The sequence below is a fragment of the Macaca fascicularis genome, chromosome 1, assembly GCF_037993035.2.
Source record: "Macaca fascicularis isolate 582-1 chromosome 1, T2T-MFA8v1.1".
Classification (NCBI taxonomy): Eukaryota; Metazoa; Chordata; class Mammalia; order Primates; family Cercopithecidae; genus Macaca; species Macaca fascicularis.
Window position 1 is genome coordinate 125,026,511 of NC_088375.1, and position 27,866 is coordinate 125,054,376.

The following is a 27,866-nucleotide window of genomic DNA, read 5'->3' on the forward strand; positions in this document are numbered from 1 at the left end:
TTTTCTTTTTTTCTTTTTTTTTTTTTTTTTTTTGAGATGGAGTCTGGTGTTGTCGCCCAGGCTGGAATGCAGTGGCGTGTTCTCGGCTCACCGCAACCTCCTCCTCCCAGGTTCAAGCAATTCTCCTGCCTCAGCCTCCCGAGTAACTGAGATTACAGGCGCACACCACTGCACCCAGCTAATTTTTTGTATTTCTAGTAGAGACGGGGTTTCACCATGTTGGCCAGGCTGGTCTTGAACTCCTGACTTCAGGTAATCTGCCTGCCTCGGCCTCCTAAGTGCTAGGATTATAGGCATGAGCCACCATACCTGGACCAGACACTTATTTTCAAAGTTGCAGAAGGGGTCAAAGCCAAAATGCATGGAAGAAAAAATAAATGAGTAAAATAGGACAAGTAAAGAAATACTCTTTCGAGAAATGTGGGTAGTAAGGGAGAGGTGGGTTAAGGAAGTAATTTCTAAGGTCAAGACATGCAGGCTAAGGAGATGCTGCCAGCTGAGTGGGAGAGATTGATTGTTCTCCTCATACTCAGGGAAGCAAGGCCCCAGGGCAGGTCAGAGGAGGGGAACCAAGGATGCTCATGGAGTCAGCCCTGGAGATTGTCAGCAGACGTTGTTTCTTTGGGGAAAGCAGGAAAAGGAGAGCAGTGGGTGGCACTCTGGAGAGACAGGGTGGAATGGAGGACAGAAAAAGGTGTTCACATGGAAGGCAAAGACTATCTAAGAAGCTAAAGGAACAGAAGTGGGGAAGACAGAAAAATTTGCTGTGTACCACAAGGGCAACATAATAATGACATTTGGAGGTAAAGAAAAGAATTACTGGCTGGGTGCAGTGACTCATGCCTGTAATCGCAATACTTTGGGAGGCTGAGGCAGGTGGATCTCTTGAGCTCAGGAGTTTGAGATCAGGCTGGGCAATATGGCAAAACCCTGACTCTACAGAAAATACAAAAATTAGCCAGGCACAGTGGTTCACACCTGTAATGCCAGCACTTTGGGAGGCCGAGGTGGACCGATCACTTGAGCCCAGTAGTTCAAAACAAGCCTGAGCAATGCATCAAGACCTCATCTTCACAAAAAATTAGATGAGCATGGTGGTGTATGCATGTGGTTCCAGCTCCTTGGGAGCCTGAAGCGGAAAGATCACTTGAACCCAGGTGGTTGAAGCTACCGTGTTCATGCTGCTGTACTCCAGCCTGGGCAACAGAGCAAGACCGTGTCTCAAAAAAAAAAGAGCGGGGGGGAAGAAAAGAAAAGAATTGCCAAATATCCCTGAGTTGAGAGCTGCTGCTGATGCTGAGGTTTCTTTGTGAGTCCCACCCCTCTGCAGACTGCATTAGTCCCCTCCCTGCGCCTGAGCTGCCTGCAGTGCACAGCCTCGGGGCCCTTGCTAGTCCTACCCCACCAGGCCTGACCCATAAGCTTCTTTTCCTCAATAAAGCCCTCTCTGGCCGGGCACAGTGGCTCACGCCTGTAATCCCAGCTCTTTGGGAGGCCAAGGCGGGCGTATCACAAGGTCAGGAGTTCGAGACCAGCCTGACCAACATGGTGAAACTCTATCTCTACTAAAAATTTAAAAATTAGCCAGGCATGGTGGCACACACCTGTAATCCCAGCTACTCAGAAGGCTGAGGCAGGAGAGTCACTTGAACCCGGGAGGCAGAGGTTGCAGTGAGCCAAGAATACACCACTACACTCTAGCCTAGGCAAGAGAGCAAGACTCCATCTCAAAAAAAAAAAAAAAAAAAAAAGCCTTCTCCATATCTGTTTTCCTAAATCGACCTCCTTCAGAGGTGTCACAGGCCTTCCTGAGCTACTTTCTAACAACCCAAGACTGGAATGTTAACCATCCACTGCCCACATAACCCTTCATTGCTAGTCACTTACTGTCTTCCAGCTGCTTTGAAAGGTACTTTATTTGCTGACTCTTGCAGTGATTTTGGCTACTACCGTCCAGAAAATGACTCCAAGTGTGTGGAGCAGCCAGAACTGAAGGGCCATGACCTGGAGTTTTGTCTGTACGGAAGAGAAGAACACCTAACAACAAATGGGTGAGGTGGCCTTTTCTCCCTTGTCATGATGGATGAGGTGTTCTTGTTCAGAGTGAAAGCTGCTTCTCTCCACACTGAGATCCAAGCCCTACTTTAGAACACTATTTTTGGAGGGGTTGGGGAGGGGCAGGATGTGAAGGCCTCCCTCGAGGGTCAACTACAGGAGGTGAGCCATGGGTGCTTGGTGTCAGAGGACTCAACCCCACCAACACCATGAGGCAGAGGGCAGGAGAACAAGCTCGGCCAGATCCTGCACCCCTGCCTCCCGCCCACCGCCCCCAGGAAGGGAGGAGAGGCGAGGGACCCCCAGGCAGAACGATAGAAGCGTCCCATCCACCATGAATGTCCATCACTCGCCTGCCACAGTTTAGGCACGGCCAGGCAGAGCTCTGTCTGATAGGACTTTCTTTGGTGATGGAAGTGTTCTGTAATTTGCTGTGCCCAATATGATAGTCACTAGCCACACGTAGCTGTGGACACTAGTGTAACGGAGGAACTGAAATTTTCATTTTAATCAATTTTAATTTAAGTAGCCACCATATTGGACAGTGCTGCTCTAGAGGGGCCTCATTACCTCCCTCCCCTGATAATTCCCCTCTCCCATTTTGGACCACTTGTTAATGACCTTTTTCCAGGTCACATTTCTTTGGCACAGTCTCTTAGGTAGAAAGAACAGGCATGTTTCTGACAGCAGGGGACTGAGATGCTTAGTTTGCTTAAGAGGCCTGAAACTACACAAAATACCCCCAAAACATCCCTGTGGACATCCCCCCAGACCTGAAAGATGATGTAAGGATGGGAAGGTTTTTGGCAGCTTTTCAAATCTTGTTTCCAAGAAGTAGGCAGGGACCCAGGAATACATCCTTATCTTCTGTTACCAAATAATCTTCTCTGCCTGGTAGGTACCGGAAAATTCCAGGAGACAAATGCCAGGGTGGGGTGAATCCAGTTAGAGAAGTAAAAGATTTGAAAAAGAAATGCACAAGCAACTTTTTGAGTCCGGAAAAACAGGTATGTTAAAATAGGTCTAGTTTTCAGGTACAAATGGGATTTTGTGTTCTGCCAAGAAATATCAAAGTTAAAACATCAAGAGTTTTGTTACTGATACAAAGTGGTCAAACTACTTCTGTCAGGCTTCCCTTTGCACAGGAAGCTGTTAGCATGAAGGATGGGTCACATAACCCAGTGATAAGCTCACCCTACTGAAAGCTCCTTTTTTATTGAGGATGGGGGGATGATATTCTGTAAAGCTGTAAAATTCTTAAAATCATACAGTTGTGGAAATTTCTGAGGCTGAGAGTCATTTAGGAAAATTCAAAAAGGTTGTCTATGGGCTGGGTACAGTGGTTCACACCTGTAATCCTAGCACTTTGGAAGTCCAAGGCAGGTGGATCACTGAGGTCAGGAGTTCAAGACCAGCCTGTCAAACATGGTGAAACCCTGGCTCTACTAAAAATACAAAAATTAAAATTACAAAAATTAGCTGGGGGTGGTGGTGTGCACCTGTAGTCCCAGTTACTCCGGAGGCTGAGGCAGGAGAATCGTGTGAACCTGGGAGGTGGAGGTTGCAGTGAGCCGAGATCGTGCCACTACACTCCAGCCTGGGCAACAGAGCAAGACTCCGTAACAAAAAAAGAAAAGGTTGTCTGTGAAGGGCCATGACCTGGAGTTGTGCATGTGTGGAAGAGAAGAGCACTGGGCAATAGGTAGGGTGGATCTTTGACCAAGTCATGTTAAGTATGTTCAAAGTGAAAATTTGAGCTATGGTGATGAGCAGGTTTTGATTTAGAAGCAAGTTATCTGTTGGGCGTGGTGGCTCACAGCTGTATAGTCCCAGCACTTTGGGAGGCTGAGTTGGGCAGATCAGTTGAGGCTAGAAGTTTGAGACCAGCCTGGACAACATGGAGAAACTCCCATCTTTACAAAAAACAAAAAAAAACAAAAATTAGCCAGATGTGGTGGTGCATGCCTGTAGTCCCAGCTACTCAGGAGGCTGAGGCGAGAGAATCGCCTGAGCCTGGGAGGTCAAGGCTTCAGTGAGCCGTGATTATACCGCTGCACTCCAGCCTGGGTGACAGAGTGAGATCCTGTCTCAATTAAAAAAAAAAAAAAAAAGGTCATGAGGCTGCGTCCAAATCTGTAGCACTGAACTACCTGTAGAATTGGAGATGTGTAAAGAGGAAACCTCTTGATAATGAAGCACTAGACCAACAGCATGACTTCAGATGCTAAACAGCAGGCCTGTTTCCCAATTTGTAATAGAGGAGGTCAAGCTGGACCACCTGCAGTTCCTCCTCTCTGTTGTTCTAAGGGATGAAGGACTGACAAGGGGTGGGATTAAGGACATGATGGGAGAGGAGTGTATGGGTGCGTGTATTGGTAAGGGGGCGAGTTCCTCCCTCTGTGCACCCTTGTCCTGGGCTCCTGGTGACTTTCCTCAGTGTTCGTGTGTGTGATTGCACAGGACTCCCGCCCACAGGGACACAGCTTGTCCCAGAATCCAGCTCCGCCTCCTCTGGGATACATTGAAAACACACACTCCCTATTTCCCACCCAGAAGCAGGTAGGTCACACGCAAACAATGATATAATAAGGCTTATTTGTAACAAGATATCAAAATTAAGTAAAAAAATAAATCTTGGTGTCATATAATGGCCTGCCTGGTTCTTCTGACACAGCTTCTTCCCAGATAATGACCCTGTTCTCTAGGCATTCGGCCCACTGTTATAGTAGTCTCCCTTTCCTGCTCCACCCTTAAGCCCCAAGACTTGTGAACAGTGGTGCTGTGGAGCAGTCATACTTGATCTAGGCAGTTGCCAAGGCTTCCAGGGTAACTTTGACATTTAAGGCACTGAATTTGAAGGTTCAAGGCAGTTGGAGCTAAGATGACCCTCTGCCAGCTATAATATTCTCCTGGTAACATTGAGATGGTTCATCTTGGGGAGCTGGAAAAGAGCCATCCGTAAGCACATCAGGACTGCAGATCATTCACAAGGAGATGAGGGGAATGAGTGGCTGCTTTGACCTCAGTCCTAGGATATGCATGCCTAAAACTTTTGTGTTTGTGCTTTAATTTCTCAAGAATTCCAAGTCAAATTCTGTTCCAATTATCCTGGCCATCGTGGGATTGATGCTGGTCACAGTCATAGCAGGAGTGCTCATTGTGAAGAAATATGTCTGTGGGGGAAGGTAAGGAACACAGAAGTCAATCCAAGGTACTGAGTTCAAGCCAGAAGGCTAGTCTAGGGCATGTGGCTGAGTCTGCTCTTGGCAAAAACTAGGTACTTGCAGTACTGTTCCTGAAAAATCAGGCCCAAATCTTCTCATGTCTTACATTTTTCCTATGTCGACCATGGACTGTGTTTTCTGTGTCTGATGTGTTCCTGAGTGTATAAAACTGAGAAAGTCCACAGTCCTGTAAGAAACGCACCCCTGTGTGCCACCCAAGTGTTAAGGAGGTTTCTGTTCACAGGTTCCTGGTGCATCGATACTCTGTGCTGCAGCAGCATGCAGAGGCCAATGGCATGGATGGTGTGGATGCTTTGGACACAGCCTCCCACACTAATAAAAGTGGTTATCATGACGACTCAGATGAGGTGAGGCTATTTCTTCTTGAATGGTAGTACCCCACCCCACCCCACCCCCGCAAAAAAAAAAATACAAGAAAAAAAATTTGTCTTCTGTTCGTGATCAAGATATGCCAGGGCCAAGGCAACTTAATGACTATAATATTTGGCAAGCCCAAAAACTAGGTGATTGCTTTTGAAATAGGAGTGTTGTGGTCTGTTGGTAATATGGTGCATGTCTTTTTCAGGACCTCTTGGAATAGCTCTTCAGAGGAGCTGGACCCAGCGTGAATGGTGGAACCACAGTACCTCTTACACTCCCTGTGGCTCCAACTTCGGGAAATAAATTTCCCATTGCGAGGGACCCAGCTCTGTTTCTGCTGCTTCCATCAAAGCCAAAAGGACCTACATTAAAGAAATGCAGGGTGGGGTGGGGAACCCTGAGCACTTTTTTACAATTGGCTCTGAGAAGAAGGGGGACATTTTAAATTCTTTAACTTCTTATTTCTTGTCCTGTCTCTTTGCAAAGTATGGGCTTTTGTTTTTTGTTTTTTAAGGGAAATGAAATGGAAGTCGAAGGGACCTTTTCACTAACCTCACTTCTGTGTGTTCTGCATGGCGCCTGCCCCAGGGCATCTGCCAACTCCAGCATCAGCTCTCACAGTGTACTTGGTACCATCCCTGGGCTCTGCTGGCGAGACGAAGCAGCTGTAGAGATGAAAACAGGCTGCAGAGGCTGGCACAGCCTGGCCAGCTTTTCTCCATCTGGGGACAGTCCTACTCCAAGAACACTGCACACCAGCTCCTCACACAGATCCCACTTCCTTTTTTTGTGTTTTTCAGAGACCACAGACCACAGTGATTTTTTTTCCCCTGTTTAATTAGGCAATACCTTTGTTAATTGCCCTTTGACAACTAAGTTAAACATGTGCTTCCCACACGGTAAATCAGGAAAACTTACAGAGCAATATTTTTAACTTGGGGCAGGAAGAAGGGAGCAGCAGAGAATTGACTAGATTTAGCACCTATTAAAAGAGAAACTCTTGCTTCTTCTGAGATCTTTCAAGCTGTGCTTTGTGTGTGTGCCAGTGGACTTACTCAAGGACAGGGTACAGACTTAGCTGGAAGTCTGCCCAGGCTGAATGATCTCTTCCCTAGAGTTGATTGTCGGGTACACAGTGTGGCCCCCCCGAAGACGGAACCTCACAGTCTTCCATGTTCCCTTTTTAACTGTCATGTGGCTCATTGCTGAATCATGTCAATGGCTGCCTCTCTGCTGCTTCTTAGGTTGCTGTTGTACATGGAACCAGGACTAGAGATTTTTTCAGATGTATAGACTTAAAAAATTAGAATTTCATTACCAGGCTCTCCTTCTCACCACTTTTTTCTGGCCTCACCAAGTAATTTGTTGATACGAAAATTTTGGAGGAACCAGTTGAAAACACACTTCCAGTCTAGATGATGCTTTGTGTGATACATTAATTTCTTATTTTGAATTGAAAAAAGTTTTCCATTTGATACTTCTCTAAATTAAATAAATTATAGAATGTTGTTGGGTGAATTTTGGGGTGCCCATATAGTAATGGAAAGCTGCAATAATTCGTTTTAATACAGCTTGAATATTTGCTATATAGGAATATAGTATGGAAAGTTTTTGGTCTTACTGTAGCTACTGTGCGGGTCACAGTTTCTCCCAGCGATTATGATTGGGACATTCTTTGGTAGATACCATTTGCTACTAGTTTATTTTGTGGCTAGAAAGTCAGGTTTTTTTGGGTTTTTTTTTTAAGTGCCAAATTAACTTTCATCAGAATGTGAGCAGATGGCTAAGTTCTCTCCTCCCCAGAATGGATTAACAGCTGCGTGGAAAGTGGGGGAGAGAGTGGATGGAGACTTTTAGAGACATTGAAACTGCAGTAGAATTAAATGAGTCAGGGAGCTTCCGTTAGAAAATAAAGTTAAGGCAGTTGTTGCGAAGATAATTAATATGGTTAGGGCTGGAGTGCACTGGTCTTTTTGCTCATTCATTTTGCATGGTTTTAAAATTAAAAATAATTCCAAAGATACGCCAGCTCACAAATGAAAGCGTCACCCTCTGTCCTACCCTCCCTCCTGCCCAAAGTGGATTTGGTGCCCGTAAAAGAACTGTTTACACCACTTACCTTTCTCCCAGCATGTACTCACTGTGGGTAGATGCACCAATACATGGTAATCCTCTTACTCATTTTAAGACTTAAGAAACTTAATATTCTTCTCTAACCCATATACGATTACCAGTGGAGCTAGCCATTGGTAATGGCTATTATAAGCTCTTCGCTTATGATGATATCTGGGATTTCTGTGGAACTTAGCAAATTTTCAGAGCACCTTCACTCGCATAATGTCATTTGAACCTCACAATGTTCTTGGGATGGAGTCAGTTGTTCAGGGTTCCCGTGTGTGTGATAAGCAGTGCTGGCTGGCTGTCTTCAGGACTCTTGGAAATCTTTATGCATTTGAGTGCTGACCACTTTGAGCAGGGCAGCCTTCATGTAGATGACTTGCTGTTCTTTATGACAGGGATCAGTGGCATTTGTTTCCGAGCAGTATTTAGCACCTTTTTGCCACCTTGGTGAACAGAAAATTGTATTTTCCTGTCTTTCATGGCTGAAAACAAAAGTAATGGGAATTATGTGTTTGCAGAAACTGCCCTTCCCCTCACTGAGGGTCACTGCTCAAGAGTGCAGAAGTGGACTCTCCACTGAGGGGTCTCCCTCCCCACCCTGGTTTCCACCCCAGGCTGGCTAGCTCCATTGGTTTGAAGACTGACAGCCAGCCTGACTCATTCTCATTATTGGCTAGTTAGCTTTCTTTATCAACCTGCTCACTCACAAATGTATGTCCTCAGCCAGAGAGTAAGACAGCCCAAATCCGTTACAGCTTTTAAAAAAAAAAAAAACGTTTCTAATTTGCCCTACTCATGTTAGGAACATTGTCTTTGAAGGTAAAACATAGTGTATCATTGTGTAAACTCCCAGGCTTGATGTAGCAGAAGAGATCATTTCTGGAGGCTTCAGCAATGGAATTTAGCATTATAAGAGAGATTGAACATACCAGTCCAAAGTGGTCCGAGTTCTTAAATCCAGGTAGGGAACTCACTCTTCTTTCTGCTCTGGGCCTAAGGGGGCATTGGGCTCTAGTGAGACCACAGCCCAGGCTGGTCTCTCCTGTAGGCTGTTAATTCAACGGCAACTCTATTTCAAAGAATAAAAGCCTTTGAAGAGTTGCGGCAGTTCTGGGGGTGGGCTCGGGAGGGTCCATAGATCAGCTGTAACTGGAACTTGGAATCGGTGTCTGCCTCTGAATGGACTTCCCACCTCCTCTCTCTTGCTCTGAGGCTTGCCTCTGGGCCTCTCCATGCCCAAGCTGCCTTTCATCCCTGACAGGCTGGTAATGTGCTGACCGCCTCCAGCTTCTGCCTCGAGTCTGTAAACCAGAGCTGGTTCTCTCATGACCTTCGTCACGATACCAGGATACGGAGAGGAGCCCAGGGCCATCCACACCCACCCTAGGATAACAGGACTGGCCTGGCATTAGTCATTATTTAGTTTCCAGGCCAACCATCCAGGTAGAGATTCCCTTTTCTTTGAGCAGCGCTCTCAAGAGCTCCGTGCCTGTCCACAATGACCTAGAGTGCATCCTGCTCACTGTCAGTGTAGCCCCTCGCCCCTATATTCGTCCAGGATACTTGGAACTGCTAAAATAGGAAAGGGTTCGGCTTTCAACTTTGCTGCCATCTTCCCTGAAGCAGGAAAATGAACATGGACTTAAATGTCCTTTGAAAAAAACCAAAGTTTTAAGATTTGCTGTGTGATGAAGTGACAGGGAGGGCCAGAGTCAGCAGGTGCCAGACTTTCTGTTCCATCTGCCACAGGTTTGTCCAGCTCAGGTAGCTCTAGGAGCACCATCCTGCCCTAGCAGAGCCCAGGCCTTCCCCTCATGAAGCATCATTGAAATAGCAGGAGCATGTTGATTTCTTGGTTAGGTTGCATTACAATAACAAGAGTCAGAAAATTAATTCGAAACAACTTGCAGTATGCATTTCTTCACACCAGTACATTCTTAAGTGTACTTGTTTATAAGGAATAACAAACTAATCTGTACCTTTATATATATGTGTGTGTACATATATACATATATAAACTGTATAGTGTACATGGTAATGATTTATTGCTATGCCCCAGATCCTTAATGTAGTTCTCATCCTCCGCATGCCCTCAGCCACAAGTGGGTGACTGACTGTTCCCTGATGATTTGGCCCACCTCCTGTGTTTGGACCTCTAGGGAGGAGGTTTTGGTTATATTCTCCTTTTCCTTGTGCACAGAAATGCTCAGGGTCCCCATGTGCCTGTTGTTCAACCCTCTCTCTTGTTCCCTTTCTGAGCATGTGGTCCTTCCCCAAGCTGTGGGACAGCTGCCTTCCTACGAAAGTGTAAAGCAGTATTAAGATCATTACTGCATGTGCCCTAAAAACCGAAGTTTTCTATTCCCTTGGGACAGAAAATTGCATGTGAGGTGGGATAATCGAGTTTCAGTGACCCACATCACTTACACATTAAAGCCAGGCCCCATAATAAAATTCCACAAAATGGAAATAAAACTCAAATTTCTTTAGCATTGTGTAAATAAATCTGAATGTGTTTAACTTTGTACTGGTAATTTTCTGTATATTTGGAATATTTGGGTTAAAAATAAAACAGACTGGACTTTGTTACCTAACCTACTGAAATGACTAAGTTACAGTTTGTTAATATGATACATTTTCCAGTTTTCTAGCTTCAGAATCAGACTCTAGCAATCAGAGAACAGGCCAGTTAAAGAGCCAGGACTGTACATTTATAGCATGAAATGTATTCGGTCATCTATGAGGAAAACGACTCACAAAATGTGAGCCGTAAATTACCTCATTTTCTTGCTCTTTGTGCTCATACAGATCTTCCTCCTGTGGGTGTGTGTACGACCAGTGCCTAGAAAGTCTAGGCACCCACCCCACATACCTTCACAGGTTTCAGTTGCTACACTCTTCCTTCTGGACACAGCAACAGATAATTACTCCTTGAATTCTGTGTTATTTTCAGCAGGTTTGACACCTGGCGGCACTGAGAAGTTCAGCTTTGTAACTTCCCATCTGCCCCTCTTACATTTCTCTTGCTGTTCGTACTGGCCCTTTCTTGTCCATTTCATTTAAGGACCTTGCAAAGCGTTTAAGAGAGGTTCCTGCCCACCCGTCTGGAACAATTAGCCATCCTACCCTGCTAGCCTGGGGCAATATTCCATGTAATACTCCAGCATCTTGGTCTGAAGATGACAGGGCAAAGCCCTTGTTTCTGAGGCCACCATCTGATGGGAGAGTTTCTATACCAGGACATTATCTAAGGTCGTTTTATTTGAAGGAATTCTATCTAATATGGTCTTCTAAGATTTCCTGTGCCGGAATCACTAGGTTGGTTTTTTTAGGTGCAGATTTCTGGATACCATCCCAGACCTATTGAATTAGACTTTCTGATGGGCAAAGCTTAGGAACCTGCATCTTAAAGTTGATTATTTACACCTTCGTTCCAACAAAGGGCTAAGATTCAGCCTGGGCCAATTTCCTCACCAAAAGATGGGTTATGTGTTGCGTAAAAGGGGGTGTATTTGGGGTCTCCTGGCTAGGGGACTGTCCACACTTAACGGGGCCTTGGCTGGGTCAGGCAAGAAAAATAGTTCAGGAAGACCTTCAAACTAGTTCTGATATGGCAAAAACCCAGTCTTCTGCCAACCAAACCAGCCCCATAGGCCATCCAAGGCCCCAATAAACAGATTGTCCTGGACCTCAGCCCCTATACCAGTTACAAAGAGGGTGAGCTTCTGTCACCCCAAGATAACACAGGCTCCTGGGATCTTACCATTTACCCCAAAATTGAGGGCAAAATGAGTAAGAAGTCAGTCCATTCATTCAACTGCACCCATTTTTTTTTTTCATGAAAAAAATAACAGGGGCAAGTAGGGGCTGCGGGAACCCTGTACTTTCCACTCAACTTTGCTGTGACTTTAAAACTGCTCTAAAATTAAGGCATTTTAAAATGCAGAGGGATGCTGGCTTCTGGAGATAAGAAGGTGGGAGTATGACAGGAAAGCGGCAGTGGCCATGGCATGTACAACACGTATAGAAAGATGGTTTGCTAAGTCTGGAAATCCTACTAATGTGACTAGTACCTGCTGTGAGCTGGCCACTTTCCTATAGATTGTATCATTTTATCCTCAACACAATCATGGCATCATCCCTTGTTTCACAGGCTGGGACCTGAAACTCCAAGTTGGTGATTTGCCCAGAGTCCCAGCTGGTGAGTGAGTGGTACAGCCAGAAGTCACACGCAGGTCCTCTGAGCTCGCCTCCCTCTACCACTGCTGCCTCTCCCTTTATTTGTACTTCATCTCATAGGCAAGGCAGCCATTGACAGCTCTCAAAGGGGGAAGTGCTGGCCTGACCTAAAAATAGCTTACATTTATCAAGCACTTAGTCGGGTACACTCTGCTAAGCACTTTACAGAGATTACCTCTTTAATCCTCACAACGACCCTACGGTTATAATTATCTCCATTTTACAGATGAGGAAACAGACTGAAGAGAGACTGTGATGTGTTGTGAGTCACACAGCTAGTTGGTGACAGAGCCCCAAGTGGTGCCCGGGCAGCCAGTGTGAGTGCAGTCTCCACCTACCACTGCACTGTGCCCGCTGCCCTCTGGGGAGCGGGGGAGAATGGGACAGGCCCTGTAAAGGTCGAGTTGATAAGACTTTACAACTCATTGAATGTGGGAGCAGAGGGAGAAAGAGCAGTTCAGGTATTGCTGTGAGTCAGCTGATCCTGGGCCCCTTCTTTGGGACCTGAATGCCCTGCGGGATGAACTGGAGGTCAGGAGCAGAGATGTCACTCAACCCTCCCGACAGAAATCAGAGGTCCCTTGTGGATGGTCTGTGTTCAAGCTCTCCCTCCCCCCCGGTGCTGTGGGGGGTGTCATCTCTCTCTCGAGATAACCGGGCCACCTCAGTCCTCCTCCTGGGGCTATTCTTGGCTGCTCTTTGATCCTCCTCTCTCCCCCAACCCCTACTTCAGCCCTTCTGCAGGGCGTAGCTGAGTGGGGAAGGCCAGCCCAGTTACGTAACCCTGTGGCTGGGACCCGGGAGGCCAGCCTGGGAGCAGGTGCTCAGCCCCTCCCTCATCACCAGCAGTGAAAATCTAGAGCTGGAGCCCAGCCTCTGGGAAGGCCCAGCATGGAGGCAGCCACAGCTCCGGAGGTGGCCGTAGGATCCAAGCTGAAGGTGAAAGAAGTCAGCCCAGCAGATGCTGAACCACCCCAGGCTTCACCTGGACAGGGGGCTGGCAGCCCCACTCCCCAGCTCCTGCCCCCTATAGAAGGTGACCCATGGCGGGTGGGGAGGCTGGCGAGGCCGGGTGGTGGGAGTTGGGGAGGACATTGCCACTTTCCTGGCGGCACCTCAGGTTTTTTGCTGAGCTAAAGACTTTATAGGATTGGTGCTTAGGCTGGAGATCATTCGTGGGAGCCCCCAGCCCCTGTCCTTGATGGAGTCTGACTTGCTGCTCAAATGTCTCTGCTAAGTTTTTGTGTTTTAGCTGAGAAGTCAGTGATGATGTTGGTGGCACTTTACAGTGACTAAAAATGATCTGTTTATATTTTTACCTTTTAAAAAATTGTCATAAGGACGGGAGGACCTGATATACTAATGGCCAGTCAGGAAGGGACTGAGGGGTGAGAGAGAGTGGCTGTCTGCAGAAGGAACAGGGAAATCAAAAGCTATGGCAATGGGGAGGCTAAGAGTGGGGCAGCACAGTGACACTCGGCCTTCTGCTGGGCAGTGCCACGGGGTCAGGACCTCCTCCAACCTCCAGATGCTCCCATGGGAGATCCTGACCCCTCAGAGTCTGAGCTCCACGGAGGTGGAGCTCGTCTGGGAGAAGCATTCGATTTCCCCTTCACGATGGTCTCTGTGCGCCTCTCAGCAAAGAGGCGTTCCCAAGTGAGGAGGTGGTTGGCACGAATTCCAACCCCCAGCTTCCTGCCACCCATCCCCGAATGCCCTGACTGAGGCCTCTGTAGCTAACCACTTCGTGGCGCTCACCTGGAATTCTTGAGTGAAGAGGATGAAAAGACCACAAACAAGAAACACGTGGACTCCCAGGGCAGGAAGAGGCAGGGGAAAAGATGTACTAGACTTGGAGGCAAAGCTGTAGGCTCAATTCCTAGTGCTGCCTCTAATAGCCCTGTGACCTTGGACAAGTCACTGAACGGCTTAGTTTCCATTTTCGCTCTGTAAAATGGTGATTCGTAACATCTACCTATCAGGGTAGTTGAAAGGATTGCTGAGATGATCCAGAGTGCCTTGGAAGAGGTCAAACTAGACGTAAATAAATGATCAAATATTTCCAAGTGAGAGGTGAAGGCTGCGTTCTGCCTCCATAGGGTTGTGCAGCAGATACTCTCTGCTTCTTATCCTCATGGGAGAGGCCAGGTTTCCAGAAACTGTTTGAATGTCAAGGGTAGAGAGCTGGCCAAGTTTGTCCCATTGAAGATGGGAGCAGAAGTTAGTGTTAATATATTAAGCTGGGGTGATTGAGGCAGAAAACCAGTTTCTTCCCTTAAAAGGCCCAGAGAATAAGTGACAGGCAGCAGGAGAATGAGAGCTGAGACTGCTGACGACTTGGCTGTCTCTACTGGTCTCCCCAAAACCCCAAGGGAGGGCGCTCATCTCCCCCATGCTTCTCCCCTCTGGCTGCAGCCAGCTCCTGACAGCCCCCAGTCACGGGCCCGCAAATGCAGCCCAAACCCTCTTGTTTGCGGCAGCTCTGTACACTGCAGGCCTCAGGGCCACTAGCACCCAGTGGCTCAACCCAGTGGTACCCTAGAAGTCACTGGCAATAAGAATACCTTTGAATACTTTCCAAAATATATGTGCATCTGTTAACTACTTGGAACAAAGAAGTTCCAAGAGTTCAAATCTTGGCTCTGTTCTGTGGCCCGAGGCAAGTCAATCCACTCCCATTTTCTCATCTGTAAATTGAGGAGATGAACTAAATCAGGGTCTTAACCTTTTGGTGGATATGGACCCCTAGGAAAATCTAATGACAGCTGTGGACTCTTGCCCCAGGAAAAATACACAAAAAAACACACAAACCCCCACTAAAGATCCTTCAGGGTGCCATGGGCCTGGACTAGATGACCCCTAAGCCACCTGAGAGCTCCAAAGCCTTTCTTCCTCCTAACTCCTCTTCCTTACAGAGAGCTCTGGGACTGAATATCACAGTAAGCATGTGAAAACATGGGAACTAGAGCAAGCATCAGAAATAGAAATTAATTTGCAAGATCAAAACCAACTGCAAATGGCCAACAATGAGCTTTTAGTTTGGCAAGCCTGCTACGTGGCTAAATAAGCAGGAGTAGGTGGCCGGCATTGGTAAACAGTTCTATGTCTGTCCTCAGCACTACACTGAGCACTGTGTCCTGGAGACAAAGCTTGGCAGGGGCGAGAGGAGAGCTTCCAAAACAGGGAGAGGCTGGGTAACAAGCTGCATCCCTCCCATAGAGAAGGTGAGACGCTGAGGTGGAGGAGGGAGAGCCCATCTGCTGACTTCAGCAACATCGCTCCAACTGACTGTGTGTGCTCTTTCAGTCTGAACTGTTCTGTGTCTTCCAGACATGGGAAACTGAATCTCATGCCTAGGAGTGACCTTTCTTCCCGCCCTTCCTTCCATCATTCCTTTCCTCCTCCTTCCTTCCACAAATATTTAGCTTGTGCCTATGATGTGCCAGGTGCTCATCATAGGTGCCAGAAAATAGAAATCTAACTTCTTCAAAGCCTGGGACCAGAAGCGATTCTCACCATTGCCACTTAGGTCTCATTGGCAAGAACTAGTCTCATGGCCATCCAGCAAAAGGTGGCCGGGTAGGTGCCAGAATTACAGAAATGAACAAAATAGGTAAAATAACTGCCCTTATGGAAGTTACATTCTCACAGAGGGAGCTAGATAATAAATAAACAAGTAAAATATCTAATATGTCAGGTGGTGAGAAATGCTATGCCAAAACTAATGCAGGGACGGGGATAACACGTGCTGCGGGTAGGAAGCATGCAGGCTTCCTGCTTCAAATGGAATATTCAGTGAGGGCCTCACTAATAAGGTGACATTTGAGCAGCAACTTAAAGGATGTGAGAAAGCAATGCATGCAGATATTTGGGGGAATATTTTCCACGCAGAGAGAACAACTGCAAAGGCCCTGAGGCAGGAGTGTGCTTTATGGGTTGGGGCAATTGTGGCTGTAGCACAGAGAGGGAGACAGTGGCAGTATTTCAGTCTGAGAGGTAGCAGGGTCGCTGTGAAGACTTTGGTTTGTCTACGAGACAGAGAGACAGCCAGTGCAGGGACTGGGAGTAAGGACTGACAGGACCAACTGTAGATTTTAAGGATTTTTCCAGCTGGCCATGTTAAGAATAGACTGTAGGTGGGCCTTGGACACTAGCAAGATCAACAACTGGGAATGAGAATGAGGGAGAAGGTAGGGAGGTTTTAGAAGGGGAAGGTGTGCAATAGTCATCCAGGAGAATGGGAGACCGAGTGAACTTGGGAAGTCTAGTAGAATTGCCAGGGTCCACTTGGAGGTGGTGGTCACTATTAATGGCCCTCAAGTTAAACTCCACATAATTTTGTATTTTCCCCTAGTCCTGTTACTCTGTGCAGATACAGGCACTGAGTGGGTGGGAAGTTTATTTAACCAGGGTTAGGTATTGCCAGGAGAGTGCAATGAAGTCAAAGAGGACTCAGGGATTTGAGTGAGTGCAAGAGAGAGAGTATAATAATGACCATGTAATCTAAGTTGGGCAGTGAAGAAAGTGCTGACATGAAAGGGGTGCTAGGTAGTGAGAGGGTGGTAGGACAATGGATCACAGATCTCAGTGGTGCCAAAGAATTGCTGGTGTTGGAGCATTAGAGGAAGTGAGCTAAAGGGATAAAGATTATATTAGTTAGGTATACTAGTGAATGAAACAAATTGGTCTCAGGAATGACAGACATCTCTTTCTCACTAGCGTAAGAACTGAAAACAACTGTATTCTGCAGATAGTTCTCCTCCATGTGGTAATTCAGGGACCCAGGCCTCTTTCATCTTGGGGCTCTGCCATTCCTTAGGGCCCCGTGATCATTTGCGTACAGCTAGCAGAAGGAGAAAATAGAAATCTAACTTCTTCAAAGCCTGGGACCAGAAGTGATTCTCACCATTGCCACTTAGGTCTCATTGGCAAGAACTAGTCTCATGGCCGTCCAGCAAAAGGTGGCCGGGTAGCCACTTCTCAGAGATAGCTACACTACAGAAGGGGTAACATACATTTTGTTAGACAGCCATCTCTGGTGATGAGACAGTGGGATGCTTGTAATTCTGATCATAGAAGGATTGTAGCTGTTGGTCTAGAAATAGCCACAGGGACCAGTGGCTGAATTAGGAGAGGACAAAGTTATTGGAGGAGTGGTGGGCTGGATGTGAGAGACCCTACAGGGACTGGAAACATGGGTGTTGGGACCAGCAGGAATTATGCCTGGAGCAGTGTTGGAGAGACAGTGAGCCAGGGCTAAAACCATCAAGCACTAGGGGGACGACTGTAACACTGGGACGGGGTGGGGTGGAGTCTTTTCCTCAAAGAAGTGTTGCCTGTTCCTATGTCCTTTTATTTTTTCTGACCTTAGTTTCATGGTCTTCAAGAAAGTGACACTCTTGCCCCACTCCTTTCCCATTGCACTCCTCGAGACAGGTTTCTGAGTAGACCAAGGCCACATCCTAGGCATCTGGTAATGTTTCTCTAAGAAATCCTGGTACTTCTTGGATTTCTGGAAACCTCTGGATAGTTTCAAAGCCGTAGCTAGCCTCCTGCATTCCCCCTCTTTTGGTGACCCTTCACCCACATAGGCACGTGTGTATGCAGGCTCTCTCACACACACACTCTCATACACACACGTACACACACACACCATTCACACACACACACGTAAACACACCCATACATTCGTGCACGTACACACACACATTCACGCACACGCATTCACACACACATACATACACCCTCATACAAACACACACACACACACACACCCTCTCCACTTCTCCAGTGCTTCCATCTTGATTCTTGTCTCTCTAGGTCATAGTAACATTGGTCTGAACTATACAGCCCCTAGGGAGCCGCTGGAGAAAGACTGATCCCATAAAAGGGAATTATGAGAGGATAGGAACAATTATAGAATAGTAAACCAGGCATAAACTTTAGCAGGATAAAAGTAGGGTAGGCATTAGGAGGAATTTTCTAATCAGAACTCAAGATCTTTGGACTTGAAGTAGTTTTCTCTTTTCTTTTCTTTTTTTTTTCTTTTTGAGATGAAGTTTTGCTCTTGTTGCCCAGGCTGGAGCGCAATGGTGTGACCTCGGCTCACTGCAACCTCTGCCTCCCGGGTTCAAGTGATTCTCCTGCCTCAGTCTCCCAAGTAGCTGGGATTACAGGCACCTGCCACCACGCCCAACTAATTTTTGTATATTTAGGACAGACGGGGTTTCACCATGTTGACCAGGCTAGTCTTGAACTTCTGACCTCAGGTGATCCACCTTCCTCAGCCTCCCAAAGTGCTGGGATTACAGGTGTGAGCCACTGTGCCCGGACTAAAGTAGTCTTCTCTAAGAATCTTTGAGAAAGAATTAGACAGCATTCTGTCTGAGAGAAATGTCGGACTGAGAGCAGCCCAGCTCAGAACCAAAGGCCCTTAAAGGACTTTTCAAGATGCCTTTTCTCTAAGACCCTATGAAGGGAGAAAACCAAACTGTGACTCTCACAGACCTGCTCTTAGAAAACCTAGGCTCTTAAAGGCTCTAGGCTTTGGTTCACATCCCTCCTGGCATCTGAGGAGGAGAAAGACCTTGGGCATCAGGGAAAGCCATGCCTCCCCAAGGTCAGTACAATTTACACCTCGCTTGACTGCAGATGTGTGAAAAGAGATGCCTCAAATGAGCCCGGCATTCACATTCTTAGCAAAGAGTCAGATTGCACCCAGGTTGGGTTGGGAGGCGATTGGAGCGCATGCTGCTGACCTGTTGACCGGGCGTCTGAAGCTGTCACACTGTCTCCTGCCACCTCTGCACATAGTCAGCTGTGTGAGCCTCACGCCCCTCCTCTGCCCTCCCACAGGGAGCCAGGAGCCTGCTGTGAGCAGAGGCCTCACCTGCTCATCCTCAGAGTCCATTGTCAGGAAACCCACTGATAAGCAGAGAACCGGCAACGGAGCCGTCCAGGACGGGAGAGACCACCGTCCTCGCGGGCAGCCTCCTTCCTTGCTCTCTCTGCCCAGCTGGGATCCTCTCTAGATCTCAAGGGCCAGTCTGCTCCTCTTCCCCTAACTCCCCCACCTTAGCTTATGTTCCACATAAACCTGTTTCTTTCATTTTTCTCTTTGGTTCAGATGTAAGAACGCTAATATTTTCCAAGGTGTTTTTCTAAGAAACATTAGGTGGAAACACATACATCAGCTCACAGCCACCCATGACAGCCCATTCCCTACCTGAGGTCTCGGCAGGGCGGGCCGCAGCGGGCACTTCTGCCAGGCGTGAAGACCTGGGTTCCTCTCCCCACCTCAACCCTTTGCAGTTCTTGGGTGTGTCTAGCTCCTGCTTTCCCTCTGGGCCTCCTCCCTCCAGGGGCAGGCCACTCTCTGAGCCCTGACTGGTGCTCAGTGCCGGGGGGACACTGGCGGGCAGGACACAGTTAGTGCTCTGAGAATGGGTCCTGCAGACACACAATCTTAGATGGGGAGGCAGGAGTCTCAGTTGCCAGGCACATCGTCACCGCTAGCCGGGAGGTCTCCAGAATACCGGCTTTTTTCTCGGAGCCCTCTTCCTCCCAGCTTCCTTGTTCTGGTGCTTACAGCCCCTTCCCAACGCCGACATTCTATAGGGAGGCAGCACAGGGACAGCGGAGCCACCTTCTCTCCAGCAAATGTAAGAAGGGTTATTTCCTCCCCCAACAGTGGGAAACCGAGCCCAACAAGATGAGGTTTTGACCCTCCTTTCCAAGTACAGCCCTCTTTTTCAAAACACCCTTAAGTCATATCCACCCGTTTTCAACTCCTTGGTTGCTTGCCAAGATGGCCACAGGAGAGGAGCCCATCACACAAACGCTTCTTCTGTTCTTCATGCCCCGCCCCTCCCAAGCCACCAGAGCCCAGCCGAGGGCAGCCACAGCAGGGTCGCTCAGCCGCCTGGGACTGCTGCATCTGTGCTGAGGCCGTCAAGCCCTGCGCAGGGCAGGGAGGACGGGCACGCAGACCCATCAAGTCCCCTCATCATGTATTCCTGAGGTGCAGTCTAAGACAGGCACAGCCCGGGTGAAAACATAAGCCACACAGCACAAAAGGAAACTGCAGAAATCAAACGGACTGTGTGCACTGTACATTGCTATTGATCTTCATTTGCAAAGGTCTCGCGACCTTGAGATTATCATGGGGAGACTCCGGGAGTCAAGTTCTCTGGACAGTGCTCGCCGATTGAGCTGGAGGAAGGACACAGTAGAAGCTCTGTTTCAGTTGCGTCACTTACATGTTTGTGTTATGTAATGTACATATTTCAACAGTTCATCTATAAGTAAACAGACATATGTCATAGTGAATGCTCAGGGAAGTATTTTCACAGAAGTGTGCGTTAGCAAAGAGTCTGGAATCCACTATCAAGCAGTCATGCTGTTTGCCACAGGAATGTACCAGAGGTGAAGTTCTTCCAACTGCCAAGAATGAACTGCGGCAGGAATCCTGGGTTGTTGGGAACTGAAGCACTATCACATTCTACTGAAGATAACATCAGCCAGGCGAACGCCTGTGCCTGAGAAAGGAAGAGACAGCAGCCAGGAAAAGGCCAGAAAATGGTGTCCGTCTCAGCCAGGCCCCCGAGGGAGCCCAGGTAGAGACAGCTCACCAGAGCCCAGCCGAGACAGTGTGAGGCATCCCAGGAGGAGAGAAATGACACCTGGTCATTCCCCAAACCTACACTCAGCACTTTTCCAGGCCTCTCCTGTCTTCATCCTGGAAGCTCAAACACACCATCTAATCTCCACTTCTCACTGGGGCAGGCCGGGGAGATCAAGGGGAAATGAGCGGTGGACCGCATCTGTCCCAGAATCTGTACAAAATGATCCTCAGCAAACTGGAAGAAGCCCGGGAGCAGAGTGGCCATGCAGAGGAAGGGACCCAGACATGCGCTCCCTCTGCAGTGACATCAGTGCTGTCTCCGTGGGCGGCTGGGGAGGCCAGGGTGTTGACTCTGCCTGCAGAATGGAGAGCATTCTCCTCAGACTCAGACTTAACTGGGAGGTCAGGGTTGACATGGAAAGTGGCCTTGATAAAAGGAATGGTATTAAGGACAAATGTAGAAAAGGGTGGAAAGACAAACCACACAGACTAGGCTGGTCTGTACATAAACAGAAAAATAAAAATGCCTCCATCAGGATGGAATGCCTCGAGATGATGGAAAGTCAGCATTTGAGAGTTACAAATTAAGAGAACTGTCAGACTCGCACTCCAGTGTTCTTTCTGCTGAGACTTTAACATTCCCAGGGTGTTCCTTAAGCCAACCCCTCATCCCCAAATCCCAGCAGGATGATAGGAGCACTCTTCCCCTTCCCTCTAAGAAAGGCTTAATTTGGTGACTGATTCCTGGGCCACCCACCCACAGCAGGCAGCTGGAGGCAGGATTTACTTTCTCTGAGTATCCATCTCCTATTTTCTCTCTTTCCATCACTCAGAGCACCCCAAGATCTGGCTACCTCGGGCCCTGAGGCAGACCTACATCCGGAAGGTTGGGGACACAGTGAACCTACTAATCCCATTCCAGGTGATCACGCGAGAACCATACTGGGTCCATGTCTGGGGCCAGCCCAGGCTTCCGATTTGGAAACAGATGCCAAGAGTCCTGCTAGCAGAGGGGCAATCTTCCCGGCCTTGGATAGAAGGGGTCACATCACCAGAAGTCTGAGGCCAAAAGACCTCTGCACTCCTGAGGGTGGGTTTGGATAGGACTGGATGTGCACCCATGAGATGGTGTGAGGCTAATCCATACCATTCAGTCTGCAGAGGCTGCGGAGCTTGCAGTTAGAAGGGTTCTTGGCAGTTTGAGTGGCTATTCAGTTGGGTCACAGCTGCCCCGGATGTTCATGACCTAAGCTCTCAGAGGTTGGGAGACTCAAAGCCATCCCCCTTTCCCAAGATCCTTAGGTTGTTGCTGAAAGGAGGAGGCCCCCGGGAGGGTCGACCAACTTCTAACTCAAGGCATATGCAGCTCCAAGTCAAGCCTCCCTGTGGACCTGGGGTGGACGGGACCCCTACAGCAGCAGGGAGAGTCAGGAAGCCTCTCAGGGCTGCTCAAAGCATTACCCTCATTCCTCAGGGCAAGCCCAAACCTCAAGCCATCTGGACACACGATGGCTGTGCCTTGGACACCAGCCGTGTGAGTGTGCGGAATGGGGAGCGAGACTCCATCCTCTTCATCCGAGAAGCCCAACGTGCTGACTCAGGTCGCTACCAACTCCGTGTGCAGCTGGGCGGGCTGGAGGCCACCGCCACCATTGACATCCTGGTGATTGGTACGGCGGGGGGAACGGGGAGTGGGAGATGGGGGTTCCTCAGGAACTCCCTCTCCAGGCTGAACAGGAGCCAGCGCAGAGAGCTGAGGAAGCTGGGGCAAGGCCCCCACGTCATGTCTGGGACACAGGGTGGGCACAGGAAGGGTAGCTGAGCAGGAAAAGGGGCTGGGGCACTCCTGAAGTGACTTCAATGCATGTGGGCTGTGCCACGCCCACTGCCATGGCTTTGCCCTTTCAGAGAGGCCAGGCCCTCCTCAGAGTATTAAGCTAGTGGACGTCTGGGGCTTCAACGCGACCCTGGAATGGACACCTCCCCAAGATACGGGGAATACAGCACTCCTGGGATACACGGTGCAGAAGGCTGACACAAAATCTGGGGTGAGGCCAGCTGGGGAGGAAGGAGGGTGGAAGAGGGCACGCTGGGACAGGCCTCTGGTAGTTCCACATGGAGTGGCTGATTTCTGGCATCATGTTCGGCCCCGCAGCTGTGGTTCACAGTGCTGGAGCACTATCACCGCACCAGCTGCATCGTCTCCGATCTCATCATCGGCAACTCCTATGCCTTCCGTGTCTTTGCTGAAAACCAATGCGGACTCAGTGAAACAGCCCCCATCACCACGGACCTCGCCCACATCCAGAAAGCAGGTAAGGGAGGCACGGGGACCATGAGCTGGGAAGACTTAAGGATAGGCCGGGTGCAGTGGCTCACGCCTGTAATTCCAGCACTTTGGGAGGCCAAGGTAGGCAGATCACTTGAGGTCAGGAGTTCGAGACCATCCTGGCCAACATGGTGAAACCTCGTCTCTACTAAAAATACAAAAATTAGCAAGGCATGGTGGCGCACTCCTGTAATCCCAGCTACTCAGGAGGCTGAGGCAGGAGAATTGCTTGAATTCGGGAGGTGGAGGTTACAGTGAGCTGAGATAGAGCCGCTGCACTCCAGCCTGGGCAACAGAATGAAACTCCATCTAAAAGAAAAACAAAGAAAGAAAGAAAAGGCTAAGGATAACGAGTCGATGAGGGCTGGGGTCTCAGAAGCTACATCCCAGCCCCTCTTGGTGCCCTCAGCTACTGTTTACAAGATCAAGGGATTTGCCCAACGAGATTTCTCTGAAGCCCCAAAGTTTACCCAGCCTCTGGCCGACTGCACTACAGTCACCGGCTATAACACCCAGCTCTTCTGCTGTGTCCGTGCCTCTCCCCGGGTGAGTGGGGGCTCTTGGGGGTGCTGTGCTGAGCTGCTTTCTGTTCCTGCCTCTCCTAACGTAAGCTGAGTTGCAGAGCATTGTAACATAACATCTGTTACCATCACCGCCATTTGCCTCTTCAACAGCGCGGTATTTAGGAACAGTCGGGGTGCTTGGAGTCCAAGACAGACTAATGAGAATGACATTTCCTTTTGAGTGTTTGTTTCTCATATATGAAAATGTTGCTTACTGACCTGCTGGCAATTAGGCATGTGCTTCAAGTTGTGTCTCTGGTAGGAGTGACGGAGTCCTGGTGGTTTCTCCTTCCCATCCGTACCTCATCCCATCAGGGCCGTGCACATGCAAGCTGCCTAGAGTTCAGCCTTTGGCCATAATCCTGAACAAGGCTCTCTATTTACAATCTAGTCATCGTGCTCCACACACAGCATAAAACACCATTAATAACCTGTACCAAGAACCTTTTGGGTTTCGAGTCTGGGCCAGACTACATGGAGATAACATCTCAGAAGGGGGATATCAAGAGCCCACTCTAGAAGCTACTCTCTAACCAGAGGGAACAGAGGCAATTCAAAAGTCAGCAGTGGGAACAGAATATGAATGGTTCACAACAGGTGAGCCTGATGCTCAGTGCTTCTGATCCTGAGAGCACGGTATAGAAGTTAGCAGTTTTCTTCCAGTCAGAAATATTGGCGAAGAAAGTGAAGCTTCAGGCGCTATTTTCAACCAAGAGAAGGAGCTTGGGCGACTACTGAAGGTACTGGAAGGGGAACCCCTTCCCACAATAAGGAACAGGGAGCCTTCCAGAAAGCCATTATCTCTATGTAGACAGAGTCCCAGAAACTGAGCACAGAAAGACTATTGGTTCTTACCCCTGCCCCTCCTTGCTGCCTCCCTCATCTTTGTCTTTCAGCCCAAGATCATCTGGCTGAAGAACAAGATGGATATCCAAGGCAACCCTAAGTACAGAGCCCTGACTCACCTGGGAATCTGCTCCCTAGAGATCCGCAAGCCCGGTCCCTTTGATGGAGGCATCTATACCTGCAAGGCGGTGAACCCCCTAGGGGAGGCATCTGTGGACTGTCGGGTGGATGTGAAAGGTAAGGGCAAGAGGAGAACCAGTGCCTTAGGTTGCCAGCCACCTCCTCTCTCCACCGGTGGAAGAGTCAGGGGCCAGAGACGCAAGCCTAGGTGGAGAAGGGGCTCCTCGGTTGGACCCTCTCATCACTGTCATCATCAGGATGTCTTGGAGGAGACATTTTAATTATCTACAATCTCATTTCTCCCCATCGCAATTCAATAATACAGGAAGAATTGTATTTCCATTTTGCAAAAGAGAAGACGAAAGTACAGGGGGGGAACTGGTTTGCCCATGATTTCCAGTGTCAGTTGATTGACCACCTGGCACTGGTGGAAAGAACCCAGGTCTCCCGGTCCTCACTCAGCTCATTTTTCTTTATGCTGTGCGATCTTCTGACTCAGCCTAGGAAAGCTGCAGCTGTTTGTCGGGCTTTATTTCACTTTCCCCTCTTGTTTGTTTACAGGTAATATTGCATATCCTCTCTACTTCCTTAAAGTATTTAATCACTTATCTATACCTGTCACCTTGTTCAGATCTCTATCATTGTGTTTAACATACTGTTTTATAATTTTCTATTTATAGATGTTTTCCTATTAAATTATAAGCATTTTGAGGGCAGGGACAGTGTCTTATTTGCGTTTGTCCCCACAGTGTCTAGCCCAGTTTCTGACACACAGTAGGCACTTTGTTTGTTGCATGAATCGAGAATGAATGAGCCCTTACATGTCCTGTTCTTCTCTATGTATAGACTACCTAATTAGCACCATTGACTCCCCAAAAACCTGAAATAGAATATTTCTATTTCTAATGCTAATGCTCTGAAAGAAGGTTTCTCAGAGATTTCTGAGATGTTAACACTGATAAATGTCCTAATTATTGCAGTTCCTAATTGAGGACACCTAAGAAGACGTGGTACTCTGACAAAGGTAAGTAAAGAGAGGCAAGATGTGTCAGTGGATTAGTTCCTGTTTATGGCTAGTGTTGTTGAGTCAGGGACAGAGGTGCATTCCTGAGCCTTCCAGTCATGTATCCACTAGTGACCACTTTTGTTGTAACCATTTTTTTTTTTTTTTTTTTTTTGAGATGAGGTCTTGCTCTGTTGCCCAGGCTGGAGTGCAGTGGGGCCATCTCGGCTCACTGCAACCTCTGCCTCCTGGGTTCAAACGATTCTTGTGCTTCAGTCTCCTGAGTAGCTGGGACTACAGGTGCCTGCCACCACACCCAGCTATTTTTTTTTTTTTAGTAGAGACGGGATTTCACCATGTTAGCCAGGATGGTCTCAATCTCCTGACCATGATCTGCCCGCCTTGGCCTCCCAAAGTGCTGAGATTACAGACATGAGCCACCGCGCTCGGCCTGTTTTTAAAAGCGAATACTGTCATCCCTGTGGAGAGAATGTATACTAGATGCAGTCTGCTTTTGTCATATCCTCTCTCCATCTGAACTTCTCAAGTTGATGGTAGAAATTAAACCTAATGGTCCTCTGAAGAAGAGTGACAGCATCCACCTAATCATAAGGAGGTTCTAGGGGAGGGAGCTGGGCAGGTATTGTAGGAAAAGATGTCAAGGGAACAATTCGGAGTGCAGGAACCCACGAGCGTCACAGCACCTTATGCCTGTGGGGTACATAAGGACAGGGGAGGCTGCTCCTGCTGACTGAGTAAACACCTCAGGATCATAAGCATGGTAAAAAAACAGATTAATATGTTTGTTTTTTTTTTACTTTGAAGCTTATAGATTCCTTCCCTTCCAAGAGAAGAAAATCCTCCTTCTCATTTATGTCAATTATAATTTAACCTTTAGGTGTGTGGTCCCAAGCAGCACATTATTGGCAAAAGGCAACTCAGCTCATCATTTAGAACTTGACAGCTCCTTTAGATTTTCTGTCATTCACAGTAGGCATGCTATGTACAAATTGATGCATAAGGTGAAAAAGAAGCTTGAGACAGAACTAAAGAGAACAAGTTCCCAGTGTCCTCTCTGACTTGTAGCTGCTGGCTGATGGAAATTGGAAATGAATTTGATCCCATAAGACGTTTATTTAAGGCTCTCACTGGTATGTAGCAAATGAAAGCCCAAAGGGATGCATTACAAGTACAGGCTTCTCAGGAAAGCGCTCTCCGACAGTCGGCTTGCAGAGACAGCTCTCCCTCTCTCCCCTCCCTCTCTGTGTTAATGATACTTGCATTCGTGTTAGTTACCCCTTTCCCTCTCTCACAGCCAGTGCCCGGCAATGGAGTGAATTCATGGCACAGGAGCCAGGGTCCGTGAGAATGGTGCCCTCAGCAGCCTGGTGTCCTCTGGCCATTTGCTGTCACGGCTACAAAGTGCTATGTCTTTTCAGTGCCTCCAGGAAGCCCGCCAGTGGTGAGATTGTGTCAAGGAGCTTCGGCACCATGTCTGGTTTGGATTCATCTAAATAAATGTGTGGCTCCCCAGTGCCTAAATGTTCCTGTATTTGAGACTTTCTATGCAACACATGGAAAGTTGCCATCCTTTAGCCATGCTATAAGGAATCACAGGGCCTTAAGACTCCCCTTTCTCTTCCCATATCCACATTCTCTTCCACAGAGGTTTCTAATGCTGTTCTTTTCCCTAGACATCTACGACACAACTGAATTCAACTCTCTACAGTACTAAGTGCTGGAAAGAGATGCCGAAGGTGACTTGCTCTCTGCCTCTATGGGCTTTCCAATTTAAGTTGGGATAACAGGACACACATCTTCCAAAAAGAGGCAAACAGCAGAACACAAGTATGAACATAACTAATTATAGACAGAGCCCCAAGACCTGAGGGCTGGAATGATACTCAAGAAATTGGAGGGTTGGGCACTGTGGCTTATACCTGTAATCCTAGAACTGTGGGAGGCTGAGGCAGATGGATCACTTGAGGTCAGGAGTTCGAGACCAGCCCAGCCAATATGGTGAAACCCCATCTCTATAAAAATACAAAAATTAGGCCGGGCGCGGTGGCTCACGCCTGTAATCCCAGCACTTTGGGAGGCCGAGGCGGGTGGGTCACGAGGTCAGGAGATCGAGACCATCCTGGCTAACACGGTGAAACCCCCTCTCTACTAAAAATACAAAAAAAACTAGCCGGGTGTGGTGGCGGGTGCCTGTAGTCCCAGCTACTCAGGAGGCTGAGCTGGGAGAATGGCGTGAACCCGGGAGGCAGGGCTTGCAGTGAGCCGAGATCACGCCACTGCACTCCAGCCTAGGCGACAGAGCGAGACTCTGTCTCAAAAAAAAAAAAAAAAAATACAAAAA

General features: G+C 48.2%; 2 protein-coding genes across 11 annotated transcripts in view; both read left to right on the top strand.

Moving 5' to 3' along the window:
• The window catches only part of SORT1 (sortilin 1), an 89,627-nt gene extending 79,248 nt beyond the window's left edge, over nt 1-10,379 (top strand). For all 5 annotated transcript variants that reach the window (XM_073999923.1, XM_073999926.1, XM_005542475.5 and 2 more), the window contains 5 exons: nt 1,935-2,051; nt 2,954-3,062; nt 5,134-5,240; nt 5,524-5,647; nt 5,866-10,379. In XM_073999923.1, the coding sequence (XP_073856024.1) occupies nt 1,935-2,051; nt 2,954-3,062; nt 5,134-5,240; nt 5,524-5,647; nt 5,866-5,880 (472 nt within the window). In that variant the 3' untranslated portion in view covers nt 5,881-10,379. The remainder of the gene's footprint in view (nt 1-1,934; nt 2,052-2,953; nt 3,063-5,133; nt 5,241-5,523; nt 5,648-5,865) is intronic.
• A 2,512-nt stretch (nt 10,380-12,891) lies between these two features.
• Nucleotides 12,892-27,046, top strand: MYBPHL (myosin binding protein H like). Of its 6 annotated transcripts, XR_006695966.2 has the most exons (10): nt 12,892-13,056; nt 21,477-21,565; nt 22,118-22,313; nt 22,552-22,691; nt 22,799-22,958; nt 23,382-23,518; nt 24,432-24,618; nt 25,482-25,525; nt 26,820-26,862; nt 26,944-27,046. XR_006695966.2 is itself a non-coding variant. In XM_015431701.3 (9 exons), exons 1-8 carry the CDS (start codon nt 12,912-12,914, stop codon nt 25,490-25,492), a joined length of 1,065 nt encoding a protein of 354 aa, XP_015287187.3. In that variant the 5' UTR covers nt 12,892-12,911; the 3' UTR covers nt 25,493-25,525; nt 26,820-27,046. The 6 variants fall into 6 exon arrangements, 3 of the variants coding, with proteins under 3 accessions (XP_015287187.3, XP_015287198.3, XP_015287214.3); XM_015431701.3 differs by having other exon boundaries at nt 26,820-27,046; XM_015431712.3 differs by lacking the exon at nt 26,820-26,862.
• Nucleotides 27,047-27,866: the final 820 nt, after the last annotated feature.